The sequence below is a fragment of the Hypanus sabinus genome, chromosome 8, assembly GCF_030144855.1.
Source record: "Hypanus sabinus isolate sHypSab1 chromosome 8, sHypSab1.hap1, whole genome shotgun sequence".
Classification (NCBI taxonomy): Eukaryota; Metazoa; Chordata; class Chondrichthyes; order Myliobatiformes; family Dasyatidae; genus Hypanus; species Hypanus sabinus.
In genome coordinates, this window is record NC_082713.1 from 28203980 (window position 1) to 28223127 (window position 19148).

At 39.2% G+C, this 19148-nt stretch overlaps 1 protein-coding gene across 2 annotated transcripts in view; it reads right to left on the reverse strand.

Moving 5' to 3' along the window:
* Positions 1-4797: 4797 nt before the first annotated feature.
* Positions 4798-19148, reverse strand: part of LOC132398000 (nuclear protein AMMECR1-like) — an 87641-nt gene continuing 73290 nt past the window's right edge. For both annotated transcript variants that reach the window (XM_059976874.1, XM_059976875.1), the window contains one exon: positions 4798-9593. In XM_059976874.1, coding sequence (XP_059832857.1) covers positions 9479-9593 — 115 coding nt within the window. In that variant the 3' untranslated portion in view covers positions 4798-9478. The remainder of the gene's footprint in view (positions 9594-19148) is intronic.

The following is a 19148-nucleotide window of genomic DNA, read 5'->3' on the forward strand; positions in this document are numbered from 1 at the left end:
ACACAGTGCAGAATAGGCCCTTCTGGCCCTTCATGCTGCACTACCCAGCAATTCCTGAGTTAATCCTAGCCTAATCACAGGACAATTTACAATTACCAATTAACCTAGAAACTGGTATCTCTTTGGATTGTGGGAGGAAATTGGGTCACCTAGAGAAAACACACACATTCCATGGGGAGAACATACAATCACCTTACAGAAGATGCCGAAAATGACCTCTGAACTCCGATGTCCTGAGCTGTAATAGCATCATAGTAACCGCTACATTACCATAGACCATAGCGCCCAATAATATAAAAGACAATTCCAAAATTTGTTTTTCATATACTATATATATGGAGAGAGAGAGAGAGAGGTAAGAGTGGCTATCAGACCACTGAAGTGATAGTAATGGGGGACAAAGAAATGGCAGACAAACTCAGATTAGTAATTTGCAATTCTTCACTGTGGAAGATATTAGCAGTATGTTAGTGATTGGAGAGTGTCAGGGAGCAGAAGAGAGTGTAGTTACCATCACTAAAGAGATGCTTGGGAAGCTGAAAGGTCTGAAGGTAGATGAGTCACCTGGACCAGATGGACTACACCCCATGGTTCTGAAAGGGGTAGCTGAAGAGATAGTGGAGCCATTAGTAATGATCTTTCAGAAATCACTAGATTCTGCAATGCTTTCAGAGGACTGGAAAACTGCAAAGGTCACTCCACTCTTTAATAAGGGAAGGAGACAGCCCAAAGAAAATTATAGACCATTTAGCCTGACTTCAAAGGTTAGAGATGTTAGGAGTCCATTATTAAGGATGCAGTTTCAGCGTACTTGCAGGCACATAATAGACCAAAGTTAGCATGGTTTCTTTATGGGGTTATCTTCCCTGACAAATCTGTTGGAAGTCTTTGAGGAAAAAAACAAGCAGGATAGACGAATGTAAGTCAGTGGATGTTGTATACTCTGTTTTTCTGAAGGCCTTTGACAAGGTGCCTCATATGAGACTGCTTAACAAAAGCCCATGGTATCACAGGAAAGGTACTACCATGGATAGATTAGCTAACTGGAAGGAGGCGAAAAAAAGGGGCCTTTCCTGGTTGGCAGCCTGTTACTAGCTGAGTTCCGCTAGTGTCAGTGCTTCTTTTAATGTTACATCAATGATTTGGATTCCCACTTTTTCCAAACTTGAAGGGTAGCCATGGGCAATCACATGGGTCCCAGCTATGCTTGCCTTTTCATCAGCTGTACAGAACAATTTATGTTCGAAGCCTTCCCCGATTATACTCCCGAACTCATTGGTGTTGCTTCATGCACGTGCTCATCAATGTTATCAACCTTGCCTCTAACTTCCACCCTGCCCTTAAGTTCACTCGGTCCATCTCTGACACTGCCCTCCCCTTTCCCTCACCTCCATTTAGGGCCCCAAATAGTCCTTCCAGGTGAGGCAACACTTCACCTGTAAATCTGCTGGGTTAATATATTGTATCTGGTGCTCCCGCTGCAGCCTCTGCATTGGTGAGACTCGTCGTAAATTGGGGGACACTTCTGTTGAGCACTTCTGCATCATCAGCCACAAACAGGACTTCCCAGTGTGGAATATTTTAATTCCCATTCCTATTCCAACATAGTAAAGGAGCAACACCTTATATTCTGCCTGGATACCCTTCAACCTGATGGTATGAATATCAATTTCTCCTTCTGGTGAACAAGTTTCCCAGCCCCCCCATCTGACCTTTCACTTCTCACTTGCCTATTACTTCCCCTGGGTCCCCTCCTCTTTCCCTTTCTCCTATTGTCCATGCTCCTTTATCAGAAGTTCCAGACAATAAATATTCTGGTAGTTTAACCTCAACATTCAGTGGTATTTCCATTGAAATTCTCCACCATCAGGGTCATCAGAAGCAGTTAGTTACATTCAGCCAGAACTCCCTTCCACATATCAAAAAGCCATGAGCATCGAATACAACAAGGACTCCATGTTCAGGCAGCAAACACAAGAGCTGCGGGTTAAATTCATGCCCGAACTATCTGTACCTCTAGGAAACCTGTGTGGCAGAGCTTTTAAAGTGAAAGAGCCATTGCACAGGGGCAGTTCCGCTCTTGATCTTGGAAGTCATCACAACTGCAGTCTTCCCCAGTTATTTAGCTGGTAGGTAAACATCAGTAAGCACACAATAATATGGAAGATCGCCCAGGTATGTCCTGCTTCCAAAAAAAATGACACACAATTTTTCTCATGACAAACCAGTCCAGTCAATCAACAGTTAAGTGTACAGGAAGTGTCATTGGCAGTGGTCTCGAACTGCACTTACTTTCAACCTGCTCACTAATGCCTAATATGGGTTTCACCAGGGTCAACTGGCTCTGGATCTCACCCCAGCCGAGATGTAAAAATGGAGCAAAGATCCGATTTCCAATTGAGGTGAGAGTGACTGCCCCATACATTAAAAATAACACTGGTGTAAGTGAAGTCACTAAGCAATGGGAAAACTTTACCCAAAAGAAGATGATTGTGGTTGTTAGATGTCAATCACCCCAGCACCAGAATAGTATTGCAGGAGCTCCTGGGGGCATCATTGCTCCAACTATCTTTAGCTTATTTATTAATTTTACTTCAATCCCTTTAAGGTCAGAAGTGAGAATGCTTGTACTGTAACCATGTCTAGGGTTTAATGCTGGGATTCAATACTGTGATCCTCAAGTATCCCACCTGATACTCAACTACACCAGCCACATAAAATAATGTGTCTGTAAAAGGTAGATCAGAGGCTAGGTCTTTTATAGCAAGTGACATCCCCATCTACAAGACACATCCACTTTAATTGATCAGTGCAACTCCAAAAACTAGTGACTCTGTACCCATTTAACCAGCATCTCATTCACCATCCTATACAGTCATTTCTACTCAGTGTACACCATCTACAAAATGTATAGTACTTGTTCACCTGGAGATCACTTGTAGCACCTCAAACCCACCAAGAAGACATAGTACAAAAAAATTCACCTGCAGCTTTCTGTCAAAATAGACATAATTTGGACTGGGAAATGTATCAATGTTATTGTTACAAAGAAAGTATGGCAGCACCTCTACATTCCTTTTACAAGTTTGTGAAGGTTCAGCATGCCATCTAAAACTTTGATGAACTTCTATAGATGGGTGGTTAGAGTATATTGACTAGTTGCATCATGGTCTGGTATGGAAACAATGCCATTGAACAGAAAAAGCCTACTAAAAGAAGTGGATACAGCCCAGTCCATCATAGTTAAAGCTCCCCATCCCCTTCCATTGAGCACATCTATGTGGAGTGCTGTCGCAGAAAAACAGTATCCATCGTTCTCCCACCATTCAGAACATGCTCTCATCTCAATGTTGCCACCAGGAAGGGGATACAAGAGCCTTAGGACCCACACAAACAGGTTCAGGAACAGTTCTTACCCCTCAAGCATCAGGACTTTGAACCAGAGGGTATAACTTCTCTCACCCCATCACTGAACAGTTCCTACAACGGACTCACTTTCAAGGACACTTCATCTCATGTTATCAATATTTAGCACTTACAAAATAAATAATAATAAATACTTGCACAGTTTGTTGTCTTTTGCACTTTGGTTGTTTATCCATCATGTTGGGTGTGGTCTTCCAATGATCTTAATTTGTTTCTTTTTAAAAAAATATTTATTTATTTATTAATTTTTAAGAAAATTACAAAGAATAAATGTAATGAAAAATTTTAATTTGTTTCTCATGTTCACTGTGAATGCCCATGAGAAAATGAATCTCAGGGTTGTATATGGTGATGTACATGTAGTTTGATAAATTTATTTTGCACTTAGAATGTAAATCTTGGATTTAATGTCAAAAATAGAATCAGTAAAACATTATACACAAATAGTGTTAAACAACCAATGCTCATTTGGCTTACTTTGCACATTAGCTGTTTGTCCGTCTCTTTTTGTGTGTAGTATTTCACTGATTCTATTGTATTTCTCTGTGCTACTGTGAATACCTGCAAGAAAATGAATTTCAAGTTAGTATGCAGTGATTTTATTAATAAATTTACTTTGAACTTTGAAGCTCCCACCCCAAGGATTGTTGTGATTCAAGATAGTTACTCAACATCTTTTCAGGGATTTTTTTTTACTGGTGATACACAGATCCTGTAAAAGGTGAATAATTGAATCTTCATCTCAAACAAAAGTAGAAAATAGAATACTCAGATCAGCCAGCATATGGGGGGGGGGGGGGGGAGAGACAGAAAAATTAATGATTCAACTGATGACCAAAATAGATGAAAGTTCAATGGAAGCCCATTGAGCTGAAATATTAACCATTTCTCTTTGTCAATGCTGCCTGACAAGAGTTCTTCTTGCTGCACTTCAGGTTTCCAGAATCTATATTTCCCCCCCACCCCAAGTGAAATCTACATCAAAATAGATAAAATTAAAGAAATCATTTGCACAACAATTACCTTTCTGTAAATCATTGAGAGTATTTTGTTTTTACTTACTTTAAAAAGGACAGCACTCTGATGTAATCTAAATTAGCTTCGTTATACTTCTGGTTTTGATGTACTCAGGGTAACTGGGGATCCAGATGGTACTTGGGAAAGTTTTCAGGGGATATGCATCACAGAGAGCCAGCATAGCTTCAATGACAATTCATTTCAAAATATTCTGCACTCAAAGACAGTTGTGAACTAAATTCTACACCATTGTAAATTATGAGCAGCACAAACTGTGAATGTATTTTGAAGCCATTGGTGGGTTACTGAGGAGAAATATGTACAATTAACAAAATTTCAATAGAGTCATTCATTATGTATGTGCTTTTATTGGCATTTTTATTGATAAAAAACATTGTGGGGAAAATGCCCCACATATTTCACTAAATATCCTTATTGATTCACCCTCTCTCCTCACATAATCTTCAGCTTAGAAAAATTCACTGTAGATTTCTGTAGATTCTGGAATTCAGGTTGTTCTGATTGTAGGTGGTTCCCCTTCACAGAGCATTGGCAAACAGTCTCCCTTGACTGGAAGTCCATTCAGTCCACTAGTACTGTTCATACTTTTTGAAGTGGTATCTCTCCCAACTTGAGTGGAAATAATTTCAGTGCCTGTTACCTCCACCATCACCCATTGCATAACATTTAAAAATAAACTCCATTCAGTCAAAAAATTGCATTACTAACCATCTAAACCCACAATATTGTGAGATTTTTTTTGAATCTGTCCAAAACTAGTATAGTATACATTAGGCACATGAAACACTCATTTCATTCTGTGTACCAATGAGACCAATTACTTATTAATATTTTATTGGGTTTAAAATGTAAATGGTTTAAAATGTAACAATAGTGTTAAAACTACTACATTGTTCCACAATCCATGTCTCACAGACCCACTGATCATTTTATAATAAAGTCCCCCCCACACTGACTTACAACCATACTATAAATGCCCATTTCAACAATCATAACACTAATAGTAATTGTAAAATTTTAAATGTGGAGGATCTAGTCATAATGAAAGGGAGTTCTTCACATATACTGTGGTGCCATTATTCAACAATTACTAACAATGAAAACATTTTTGGGTACAAGCTACACCAGGTAGTTGTTATCCCAGCATCACTGTATCATCAGTAGGTAAATCAGTCTGCTGGTGACAGTGTTAACTCATTTTGTTTTTAACATATAAAAAAAACACTAAAATAACTTAGAAACTAGATCCAAAAATTCAGAAAAGAATTGACTTCAATGTACAAAAACTGTCATACATGTGTTAGAAAAGTTTGATACAACTCTCTCGCTCTCTCAGTGCGATTGACAACCAGTGTAGTTACTGGGTCCAGAGTAAAATTAAGAAACAAGAGTTCAAACAACAATGGCAAAAATAATTAAACACATCTTTGTATAAAGATTTCCTGCTGGTCTCTAAGATACAGATTAAAGAAACCCTTAGGTCTGAGAGGCACACAAGTGGGCTTCTTCGATACAGCCACCACATGGCAAAGTTACCAGTCATCAATGTTCAACAGTGCTCAGTGAGAATCTTCAAATTAAACTTAATTGAATCAATACTACTAGCAAAACCAGTTACAAATTGTACAAAAATAAAAAAACAATTAAAATCTCCTGCAGTACCTTGAAGGACTGGAAAGCAGGTTTAATTCACAGCAGCATTAGATCATGGCTGGAGGCATCTTTGGTTCAGTCTGAACGACAACACGATGTAACCTCTACTGCACAACAGTATATAAAAAGTGAACGTTTAAGAGGTGGCATTTAATGTAACAGCCCCATAAAAATATTAAATATCTAATGCTTCAGTTTATTCATTTTCTCAAAGGAAAAAATTGACCAGCATGAACATACTGTCATGCTCCTATAGCTACACACGACAAGATATGTCCCATTCCACCACGCCATGCAGGGAAGTATTGCTGACCTCGTCCTTGCAAGGCTGCAGGATTTTATATATTTGTTTTCATCATTATTACACTGGTAATAAAGTTTTGTATAATATCTGCATATATCAAGATTATTCCGATATGATCTCGGAGTCAGCATGACCAGTCACGTGACCTATTCAGCGTCGTATAGCACCATTTTTTCTCCCCCCCTCCCCCCAAAACTAGTAGAGAGCTCAGGGAAAGGATGAGCATGCCGAGATGATAGACATGATGTTTGTAGAAATTCAGTAAACTAAGTTCCACTTGGCAGCCAAAAAGATTGTTCAGTTTTGTGCTATTTGTGTCAAAATTAAGGCAACACAAGTGAAATTTAAACAATTGCTTTTGGTGTTACTGTGGATGCACAACCCTTAAAATTCTTTCATTGTGACTAATGGAAGGAGTCAACGAAAACGACAACTTAACATACTGAGCCCTCTTTCACAGCATAAAAACAAAACTTCATTCACTGTCTGAAAGCCCTAACATTTAATGCCTGAAACTTTCTTTAAATTGCCCACCGGAATACTCAAAGGCATAACTCATGGTTTATTCCATCTGTTATCAAAGCTGAAATTAGATGAAGACAGTTTTGACAAAGAGTCTTTGAAACTTAGCTGATCTTCATCAATAAAGCCAAATCTTAAAAAATCTTCAGAAGAATGCCATATTTGACTTTAAGGCTCAAATATATAATTCTGGAGTACAAGAACCTTAAAAAAAAAGTCATATTAAAGGCTAAAAATTTAAAGACGTGTTATGAATTCTTACAGCTCCTCAAATTTGATTTGTTTCAATGATGCTTTAATGAAAATCTCAAAAAAAATAGTTAATCTAATCTTTCAGGGCAAGAGAAATATGTCCTTTGGTACCAGTAATAATCCTGTTTATGCCAGATCTAAACACTTAATTTAGGTAGTTGTCTGCATCCTTTTTCCCTGAAGAGATACAAATTTTTATTTTCTTAAAAGGAGAGCAGACAAACATAAGGCTTAGCAAAGTAATACTATGTTGTTAAATTTTATACATGTAACCTGTTCAAAACTGCCCTATATTTGGAGAAAAGGAATTGAAAATAACTCATATCTACTTGTCCAAAAGCTGGAAATCCAAAGTAAGAATGCAGAAAATAGGAAGTCTTACAAACATACCCTACTTTTATTTTGCATCTGGAGATATCTGGTTCTTCAAAAAGTTCACCTTAGTCAGAAAATTTGAAATAACTTAATAAATTATCTTAATATAAACCTCTAACACTGACCATAAGTGCCTGAGCAAAATATTGTGTTTACAAAATATGTTGGCAGCCTCAGGTTGCATAAAATACTGTGCATTTTAATGCTTCCCTGAGTTATAGCACCATGACAGCCCAGTCACTTAGTCTTAATTCTCTCCTTACAGTATAATTGCTAATGTACACACTGACTAATGCAATCATTGGAGATCTGAATGTAGAGAATAGGAAAATGTTAGGTCAATTATCTATAATTAAACTCAACGCAAACCATGTTTGTTTTACTCAAAGACTACATGTACTAGAACCAAAGAATTGTCACAGCCTGGCTAATGATTGGAAAAGGCTAAATCAATGTTTATGCTTTCCTAGAAGCAATCCGAAAAATCTGGTTTCTCTGGCGATTCAGTCGAAACGGAGTGGTAAAATTGTGTTTTAAAGGAGAAAGCTTACTACTATGCTGTGCTGCCAAGCCACAATGAACAAAGAATGATATAGAATTAAGAAGTTTAGTGATATTTTAGATGAGTCCATCTAGATTTGTTGAGTAGAAGAGAATTCCAAAATTCTATAATATTTAATTGAAGCTATTCAAAATAACAAAATAGGAGTTACTCCAAAGGGAGTACCTCATGTATATAAATGGATAAATGGTCTCTGGTGGTGGTAAACTGATTCAATAAAAAAAACATCTATCACATGATACTTTACCCTCATTCTTGGAGGGAGAAATAAAACAGCAAGAGAATGGAGACCCAAAAATCAAGAATGCTTTCACAATGTTATGATAGTAATGCATAATCACACTTTTTAAACCATAAATCAAATTTCAATTCAGAATTCCTTTTTAAAGGAAAAATTCAGATAATTCTGCAGCAGCATGATGATATATTAAAAATGGTTAACTTTTCCCTTCGAGGGAAAATACAACTGAGGAATATTTATATTCAAAAGTAGGTCGATGTGAAGCATCTTATGATTATGTGCTATCTGGCAAATATACCTAATAGATATTCAACCATGGATAGCTCCGAGGAATAGTTTTTATCATGAGCACTCTATGTATACATAAGTATAATACGATATTTCAGCAATTCAATTTAGCCCTTTCCTATTTAGCTAGGGAGAAAATAATCTGATCACTGGAGTTAAATACTGGCCTCCAGTTGTACTCAGTGTATACATTTGGCGTTGTTGACTATAACAGAGCCAAAGTGCAAAGCTGAGCACAAGCAGCTGATGCTCTCACATACACTTAGGACTAACCAGCATGTTTTGTAATTGCAATTTGAAGGCTGCATTTTAAACATAAAAGAGAAGTTTAAAAATTTATACTAAAATGATTAGTTTAAGGAATTTGATGCAAATCAAAAGCAGTAATGTTATAATGATTTTTAAACTCATTTAGAGCATCTGAATCAACCTTAAAGAAAACTAAAGAGTTTTTATCTGCTCAATGAAGAAATGTAATTGAACAAAGATATAACCCTGAAAATTCCTGTTCTTGGAATTTGGAGCGCAAAACAATCTCAACTCTCCTTCCATTCATCCACAGATTTAAGAAAATTTGGGAATGCAAAAAGCAAAAGTGACAATTTCATTGGAATTTTTTAAAAAACTGTGCTGAATAAAAATATAATGTTCCACCCGTTGCCAAATTGACATAAACGAAACAGCTGTATGTCACTATGGCAACGGAAACTATCATCATAAAATGGTACAGTAATAGAGATAGCTAGACCAGGAAGGGGAAGGGTCCCCGGGGAAGAGGTCTGCTGAAAGATCAAGTGACTGGTCATGCAAGTCATTGTCAGGAATAATGGTTGTATGGTGGTAGAGGGTGTGCAATGCCATTCTGGTAGTGGTGATGCTGACGGTGAGCTAGATACTCTGAGTAACTCAGTGTCATCTTTTCACTATGGTATCTGCAAAAAAAAAAAATTACGTTAGAAGATTTGAAAAGAGTCAAGAAAAGCACATTAACTGCTATTATGGTGAACATCTTCAATAAACATTGCTCAGTAGCAGGATCCCCATTAATTTCTCCAAATTATTGAAAATATATTAAGGATTCTTTCTAAGTGACTCCAATAAAGTTTGTTACTGAAGCACAAAAACAGGCAAGAATTAAAATACATCGATACCCACCTCAAATACTTTACACGAAGACAACAATCCCAGATTTGTATTCCCCTCATTACTTATTAATTCCCTGTATGATATCCAGTTGCACACAATGAAGTATGATGCCTTTTTCTATACCTTTAGCACTTTACTGAGCCAATCATTTTTGCTCACAATCCATTTGGTGGGTTCAGGTGGGGGTGGGAATACTTGAACAAAAAAATCTAGCCAATTCAACTTTGTAATTCTGAGTGAATGATGAACATGGTCATTAGTTTTTGAAAGATCAAAATGAGAATTAAGGTTTAGGCGATAGCATTTTTAAATGAGAAAGAACCTTGCTGCCAATATTTATCTGTATACCTACATCAAATAACAGATAACCAAGTCATTTATCAATGTTATCTGTAAGACTTGTGCAAACTATGGCTGCCATTTTGTTCAAACAACACTACCTGCACTAAGAGTAATTCGCGGAGGTGCCCAGAGGAACTTTGCAGGCATGAAGAATACAATTTAAATGCAAGTTTTACACGTGAATGGCTGGAAATGAATGGTGAAGCTGAAATTTAATCCAAAAATTTGGATTAGGTTCAGAAATGTCTAAACCCTCAATCATATTTATGTCTAGTGAACTCAGATCACAATTATCATCCTATGTACACATTTAACACAGCAAAATGAAACAATACTGAAGCCCCACTAAAATTACAGAGGACTAGGCCCACTGTGATTTCAGCATAAAGTCATGCATAATGCTGTTAACATGTTGCAGCTGGAAGGAATCATTTTCACAGTAATTACCAAAGCAGGAAATAAAGAGAAAAGAATGATTAAATAACATGAACGGATCTACATTTATAGATGTATGCTTGATACTATTCAGTTTTCAATGACGGAATTTGTTTTGTTTCTGTCACAAGCTGACAATTCCAAAGCAAACCACCTTATTTCACAAATAGTTTATTTTGTTTTGTTTTATACTTTGAAGCATCACTCAACAGCAGATAGAGATGACAAAAGCATTTGCACATTATTCTCAGCAACTTTCTCAACCATTAATTTGCTCACGTTGAATGAAATCAAGCAAAGGTATGTTAGAAAGTCTTGCTTTTCTTTATATTACAAAATTAGACCTCTGTCATATTGAGAAACTATTTGTCTCAAGGATTGGAGGTTATATGCATTTCATTTGGCTCTTACCATATGCAAAGGCTTGGGGACTTCACAAGAGGCTTTTTGGCTATTGTCTACAGGTAATTCAACAAACTAAACCAGAACCATACTATCTTTGCAATTACAACAGATTTAATCATGCAGTTGCCTTACTGTTGGCTACATTTAAATGACAACTTTTGCCAAACCTGCAAAGAACATATCACACTGCCATTACACAGACCGATCAGTGGAAGCAAAGTGCAAAGCTAAGGAACAACCTTCTTACTTATGCATTCCTTGAGTTCATAAATAACTTGCTTCCACTCCTGTTCAGTAAATTAAGTCAGACCAGGACCTGCAAATTTTGGCAATGGGTTGGGCTGAATTGTGCAGGTCAGTACTGGACATTGAATCATTTCCCACCAGTCCTGAAAGTTGATCCGACTCCACTGGGAACCTTGCCATTGGTACAGCAATATGGGAAGAAAGATTGGAGATGATGCTTGGAAAATGAAGCTGCCTTTTTGGATCTCATTGGTTAGAATCAAGACGTGCATGGCATCATGACACAAACTCAAGATCAAGAATTTCTGCTGGCAGCCATATTTGAGAAGGATGGCCCAACTGACTGAGCCAAAGGCATCAAGGAGGTCAAGAAAGGGTATGCATAGTGGTACAAAATTCACAGATAACCTGACTACTCCCAGCAAAAAATGAGCCATCGCATCTGACAATGTCTGACTGGAAATGCACCATAATTATGATTCATGAAAACACCAGGAATCTGAATTTATTTGATGAGAATGGCCAGAGTTTGTAGGATCTTATTAACTGCAACTGTAAAGCATTTCAGCTTTAGAAGCTCCATCACATATAACCATATAACAATCACAGCACGGAAACAGGCCATCTCGGCCCTCCTAGTCCATGCTGAACTCTTAATCTCACCTAGTCCCACCTACCCGCACTCAGCCCATAACCCTCCACTCCTTTCCTGTCCATATACCTATCCAATTTTACCTTAAATGACACAACTGAACTGGCCTCTACTACTTCTACAGGAAGCTCATTCCACACAGCTATCACTCTCTGAGTAAAGAAATATCCCCTCGTGTTTCCCTTAAACTTCTGCCCCCTAACTCTCAAATCATGTCCTCTCGTTTGAATCTCCCCTAACATCTCAAGGAAAAATGAACATCTCCACAGGTACCAAGGGAAAGGTCCAACAAAATATCTGTAAACTATAGAACAGACGGTGAGTGGAAAGCGAGCAGGAGATCCAGCAACCTGATGACAATCATGAGGTGCAGATTCTTCAACCTCTCACCGTTGTGGGCGGAAGTTCACACTTGCTTCAAAAAGGCAACAATTATACCAGTGCCTAAGAAGAATAATGTGGGCTGCCTTAATGACTATCGCCCTGTAGCACTCACATCTACAATGATGAAATGTTTTGAGAGGTTGGTCATGACTAGACTGAACTCCTGCTTCAGCAACGACCTGGACCCACTGCAATTTGCCTATCGCCACAATAGATCAACGGCAGATGCAATCTCAAAGGCTCTCCACATGGCTTTAGACCACCTGGATAACACAAATACCTACGTCAGGATACTGTTCATCGACTATAGCTCAGCATGTAATACCATCATTCCCACAATCCTGATTGAGAAGTTGCAGAACCTGGGCCTCTGTACCTCCCTCTGCAATTGGATCCTCGACTTCCTAACCAGAAGACCACAATCTGTGTGGATTGGTGATAACATATCCTCCTCGCTGATGATCAACACTGGAGCACCTCAGGGGTGTGTGCTTAGCCCACGACTCTACTCTTTATATACGCATGACTGTGTGGCTAGGCACAGCTCAAATACCATCTATAAATTTGCTGACGATATAACCATCGTTGGTAGAATCTCAGGAGGTGACGAGAGGGCATACAGGAGTGAGATATGCCAACTGGTGGAGTGGTGTCACAGCAAAAGCCTGGCACAACATCAGCAAGACGAAAGAGCTGACTGTGGACTTCAAGAAGGGTAAGGCAAAGGAAAACAATCAATCCTCATAGGTGGATCAGAAGTGAAGAGAGTAAACAGCTTCAAATTCCTGGGTGTCAAGATCTCTGAGGATCTAACCTAGTCCCTACATATCGATGTAGTTATAAAGAAGGCAAGACAGCGGCTATATTTTATTAGGAGTTTGAAGAGATTTGGCATGTCAATAAATACACAAAACGTCTATAGTTGTACCGTGGAGAATATTCTGACAGGCCGCATCACTGTCTGCTATGGAGGTGCTACTGCACAGAACCGAAAGAAGCTGCAGAAGGTTGTAAATTTAGTCAGCTCCATCTCGGGTACTAGCCTACAAAGTACCCAAGACATCTTTAGTGAGCAGTGTCTCAGAAAGGCAGTGTCCATTATTAAGGACCTCCAGCACCCAGGGCATGTCCTTTTCTCACTGTTACTATGGTACAAAAGCCTGAAGGCACACAATCAGCGATTCAGGAACAGCTTCTTCCCCTCTGCCATTCGATTCCTAAATGAACATTGAATCTTTGGACACTACCTCACTTTTAAAACAATATACAGTCTTTCTGTTTTTGTACATTTTTAAAATCTATTCAATATACACAACCCAATTATTTATTTATTATTATTAATTTTTATTTTATTTATTATAGAAACATAGAAAACCTACAGCACAATACAGGCCTTTCAGCCCAGAAAGTTGTGCCGAACATGTCCCTACCTTAGAAATTACTAGGCTTACCCACTGTCCTCTATTTTACTAAGCTCCATGTACCTACCCAAAAGTCTCTTAAAAGACCCTATCGTATCCATCTCCACCACCATCACTGGCAGCCCATTCCACACACTCACCACTCTCTGTGTAAAAAACTTACCCCTGACATCTCCTCTGTACCTACTCCCCAGCAGTTTAAACCTGTGTCCTCTTGTGGCAACCATTTCAGCCCTGGGAAAATGCCTCTGACTATCCACACGATCAATGCCTCTCATCATCTTAAACACCTCTATCAGGTACCTCTCTCCCTCCGTTGCTCCAAGGAGAAAAGGCTCAGTTCACTCAACCTATTCTCATAAGGCATGTTCCCCAATCCAGGCAACATCCTCGTAAAGCTCCTCTGCACCCTTTCTATGGCTTCCACATCCTTCCTGTAGTGAGGTGACCAGAACTGAGCACAGCACTCCAAGTGAGGTCTGACCAGGGTCCTATATAGCCGCAACATTACCTCTCGGCTCCTAACTTCAATTCCACAATTAAATAAGGCCAATACACCATACACCTTCTTAACCACAGAGTCAACCTGCGCAGCTGCTTTGAGCATCCTGTGGACTCTGACCCCAAGATCCCTCTGGTCCTCCACACTGCCAAGAGTCTTACCATTAATACTATATTCCACCATCATATTTGACCTACCAAACTAAACCGCTGGGTTGAGCTCCATCTGCCACTTCTCAGCCCAGTTTTGCATCGTTTCAATGTCCCGCTGCAACCTCTGACAGCCCTCCACACTATCCACAACACCTCCAACCTTTGTGTCATCAGCAAACTTACTAACCCATCCCTCCACTTCCTCATCCAGGTCATTTATAAAAATCACAATGAGTAAGGATCCCAGAACAGATCCCTGAAACACACTGCTGGTCATTTATTATTATTATTATTTTTTTTTTCTCTCTGCTAGATTATGTATTGCATTGAACTGCTGCTGCTAAGTTAACAGTCACATGCTGGAGATAATAAACCTAATTCTGATCTGGTTGAATACTATCAAGGCCATCTGTGGCCCAAATAAGCAACTGACAACCAAGAACAGAAGTTGGCAGAGCCTGACATAAAGATTCACTGAAAGAAATACTCCAAAGAACTCCTGAATCGTGCCTGATGCATGATGAAAACTATTTGACAAACTATCTTATCCAGACTTCCCACCATTCCTGACTGATTAGTTGTCGAAAGACCATATGAAGCCAAAGACAAAAAAAAAAACATTGGGAATAGATAATATCCCTACAAGTACTAAGTACTAAGATAATATCCCTACAAGTACTAAGCTTGGCTGTGAGGTATTCAAAGACTAATTCAATCTAATTTCCCACATCTTCAATGGAACAAGACTAACTATAGCAACGATAGAGAGCTCTCCCTGCTGTTTGCTACAAGTCATCATCAATTCTCACCTCAATCTTTTCATCCCAGCGGTTAAAGGGTTGCACATGGAACTGCAACATGGATTCTATTTTCATCACAATACAACTCAATGAAAAGTGTATGGAGCAGTATCAACCACTCTGTGGCCTAAAGAATGGCAGGAAAAGCTCAGTGTATAAGATCATAAGACATAGAAACAGAATTAAGCCATTTGACTCATTGAGACTGCTCAGACATTCAATCATGGCTGATCCTGTTCTTTCCTCCTCAACCCCCATCTTTGGCCTTCTCTCTGCAACCTTTGCTGCTGTGTTTAATCAAGAACCTGCCAATCTCTGCCTCCCAAAGACCTGGCCCTCCACAGCTGCCAGTGGCAACAAATTCCACAAATAGTGACTAAATAGTGTAAAATATTAATTATAAATAGACTTGTTCTCTGTGTAGGAACCATTAATGAAGGTAGTTAACATTTGAAGTAAAGTCTGTTTTGCTCGATTAGTCACATCTGCAGCACTTTGCTTTTAAGAGTAGCAAACGCTAGTTGAACATGAAGCATTGTGTGCATATGCATTTATTTATGGAAAAGGTACTGATACAAATGAGGAATGATTTGGAGAAATGCCCTATGAATTTCATCAACACATATTCTCATCAAATCACCAAAACTCAGGAATGAAAGGGTTATCGTATGAGGGATGTCTGGCAGCTCTTGGGCTGTATCCCCTGGAGTTCAAGAGAATGAGGGGGGATCTCATAGAAACGTTCCGAATGTTAAAAGGCCCAAACAGATTACATACGGCAAAGTTATTTCCCATGGTAGGGCAAGAGGGCACGACTTCAGGATTGAAGGACATCCATTTAGAACAGAGATGCTGAGAAATTACTTCAGTCAGAGGGTAGTAAATCAGTGGAATTTGTTGCCTCGAGAGGCTGTGGAGGCCAAGTCATTGCATGTATTTAAGGCAGAGATAGATAGGTTCTTGATTAGTTAGGACATCAAAGGGTATGGGGAGAAGGCAGGGGAGTGGAGATGACTAGAAGAATTGGATCAGCCCAATATTGAATGGCGGAGCAGACTCGATGGGCTGAATGGACAGTTTCCATTATCTTATAGTCTTATTAAAATAACATTGTCAATGCCTTAAAGTTCTTGTACAAATCGCACAACATGGAAATGGGTCACCTCAGCCCACCTCTCCTGTGCTGACTAATGTCCATCTATGCTAATCCCATTTGTCAGCAATAGGCCTGTATCACCATGTCTAAGCACCTATTTGTATGCCTGTAAAATGCCGTAAGTGTATTTGCCTCTACCATCACACCTTGTGCAGCTCTTACCAGATAAACAGATGTGTGAATAACTTACCTCTTCCTCCACACCCCCCCGTCCCCTTTAAATTTCTTCCTTTTCCCTTTAAACTTCTGCCCTCTAATTCAACTTATTACTCAGAGGCTGGGAGGAGGAGAAAGACCATCCTGTCTGTGCCCCTCAATTTTATAAACCTTTATTAAGGTCACCCGCTTAGCTTCCTATGCTTAGTGAGAATAAGCCCAGCCTATTCACTCTCGCAGCCCTCCATTCTAGGCAAAATTCTGGTGAATCTCTTCTGCCCTCTGCCTATTGCTGTCATATGCTATACTATAAGCTGTGGTACAGTGACCTTCCAGCATATGCAGACATATTAGTTTATAATTAACAGGTAGAAATTAAGAGCAATTCATTTGGGTACAACATATAAGCAGGACACAAACTAAATCATACAAACAAATTTGTCACTGGGACTGTTTACCCAAGAGTGGAGGATGTCAACAGGTGAAGTTATTACAGGCTTATAAAATCAAGGGAGGTATAGATATGATGGATTTCTCCCAGACTTTCTCCCGGGGTAGGAGAATCCAAAACAAGGGACCATAGGTTTAAGATGAGGTGGAAAAGATTTAAAGGGAATCTGAGAGGCAAGTTTTTTTTTCCCCATACAGAGGGTGCTGAGTATGTTCAAAGATCTGTTAGATCTGAAGTGGTAGAGATGAGTACAATTACAATATTTAAAAGAAATTTGGACAGATATGTATAGGAAAGATTTTGTGGGATGTGGGCCAAACATAGGCATATGGGACAAATAAAAGGCATAAAGAACAAAGAAAGACAGCTTTGTCAACCCAGATTACTTGAGCCAAAGCATCTGTTTTTGTGCTGTCTAACTCTATGACTAACATAAAAATCCAGCACATTCATAGCTGGAGGCATATGAAAGCCCAATGACTACCTTAAACTTGAACCACCCTTCAAACAATGCTTAGTCACTGCATATATTTTAAAATACATCATCTACCATGGTAGAAAAGCCTTCCAAGGCTCAAAACAAAACTTTATTATAGTTTTAGTGGAACCAAGACCTAACTACAGAGAAATAGAGAATAATGTCTTAAGACCAACACTGTTGAATTAAATTAAATTGAATTAAGTTATCCCAATTCCAGAAGCAGGATTGGATCAGGAATGCTATTCCTGCACTAATATCAGAAATATTGAGCAAACACGAGGAAATCTGCAGATTCTGGAAGTTCAAACAACAACACACACAAAATGCTGGTGAAACACAGCATGCCAGGCAGCATCTATAGGGAGAAACGCTGTCGACGTTTCGGGCTGAGACCCTTCGTCAGGACCAAAACGTCAACAGCGTTTCTCCCTATAGATGCTGCCTGGCCTGCTGTGTTCCACCAGCATTTTGTGTCAGAAATATTGGACAGTTTTACCATGTGTGTGCATGAATTAGAAAAGATAGAAATGGAAAGTTTAAGAAAGTCTGTTTTCCTCCCCATCTTGGACCAAAATGAACTACATCCAATCTTAAGACATCTATTGTTTTTATCCTAACTCCCTTCACTACATTAATTTTCCTGTTCCTATCCCATGTAAAGTCTCTAAACAAAACAACTCTAGTTTCCAAACAGGTAGATCCATTTCCATCTGAAAACAGTAGTAGCGGAAACCTTGCTGGTATGCACTAAAAGTAAAGCAATGACAGAAACAGCAGCATTCACCATTTTTAATATACAGATTAATCAAGAAGGCAGTTCTTTGCTTTGGGGACTGTAATGTCAGACAGCCAAGAAAGATCTGGTTTTTCCTACACTGTTCTGTCCTGTAACAAATTCTCAATCCATGTAAGTATATAACCTCCAACTCCTGCATGGGACTTTACAGAAATCTAAATTCTTCACATTCACTGGTTAGAAACATAGAAAAACCTACAGCAAAATACAGACCCTTTGGCCCACAAAGTTGTGCCGAACAGGTCCTTACCTGAGAAATTACCTAGGTTACCCATAGCCCTCTATTTTCTCAGCTCCATGTACCTATCTAGGAGACTCTTAAAAGACCCCATCGTATCCGCCTCCACCATCATCGCCGGCAGCCTGTTCCACACACACACACACACCAGTCTCTGCGTAAAAGACTTACCCCTGACATCTCCTCTGTACCTACTTCCAAGCACCTTAAAACTGTCCTCTCGTGCTAGCCATTTCAGCCCTGGGGTAAAAAGCCTCTGACTATCCACACGATCAATCCTTCTCATCATCTTATGTACCTCTATCAGGTCACCTCTCATCCTCTGTCACTCCAAGGAAAAAAGACCGTTCACTCAACCTGTTCTCATAAGGCATGTTCCCCAATCCAGGCAACATCCTTGTAAATCTCCTCTGTGCCCTTTCTATGGTTTCCACATCCTTCCTATAGTGAGGCGACCAGAACTGAGCACTGTACTCCAGTGGGGTCTAACCAAGGTCCTATATAGCTGCAACATTACCTCTCAGCTCCGAAATTCAATTCTACAATTGATGAAGGTCAATGCACCATATGCTTTCTTAACCACAGAGTCAACCTGCGCAGTAGCCTTGAGTGTCCGATGGACCCCAAGATCCCTCTGATCCTCCACACTGCGAAGAGTCTTACCATTAATACTCTATTCTGTCATCATATTTGACCTACCAAAATGAACCCCCTCACACTTATC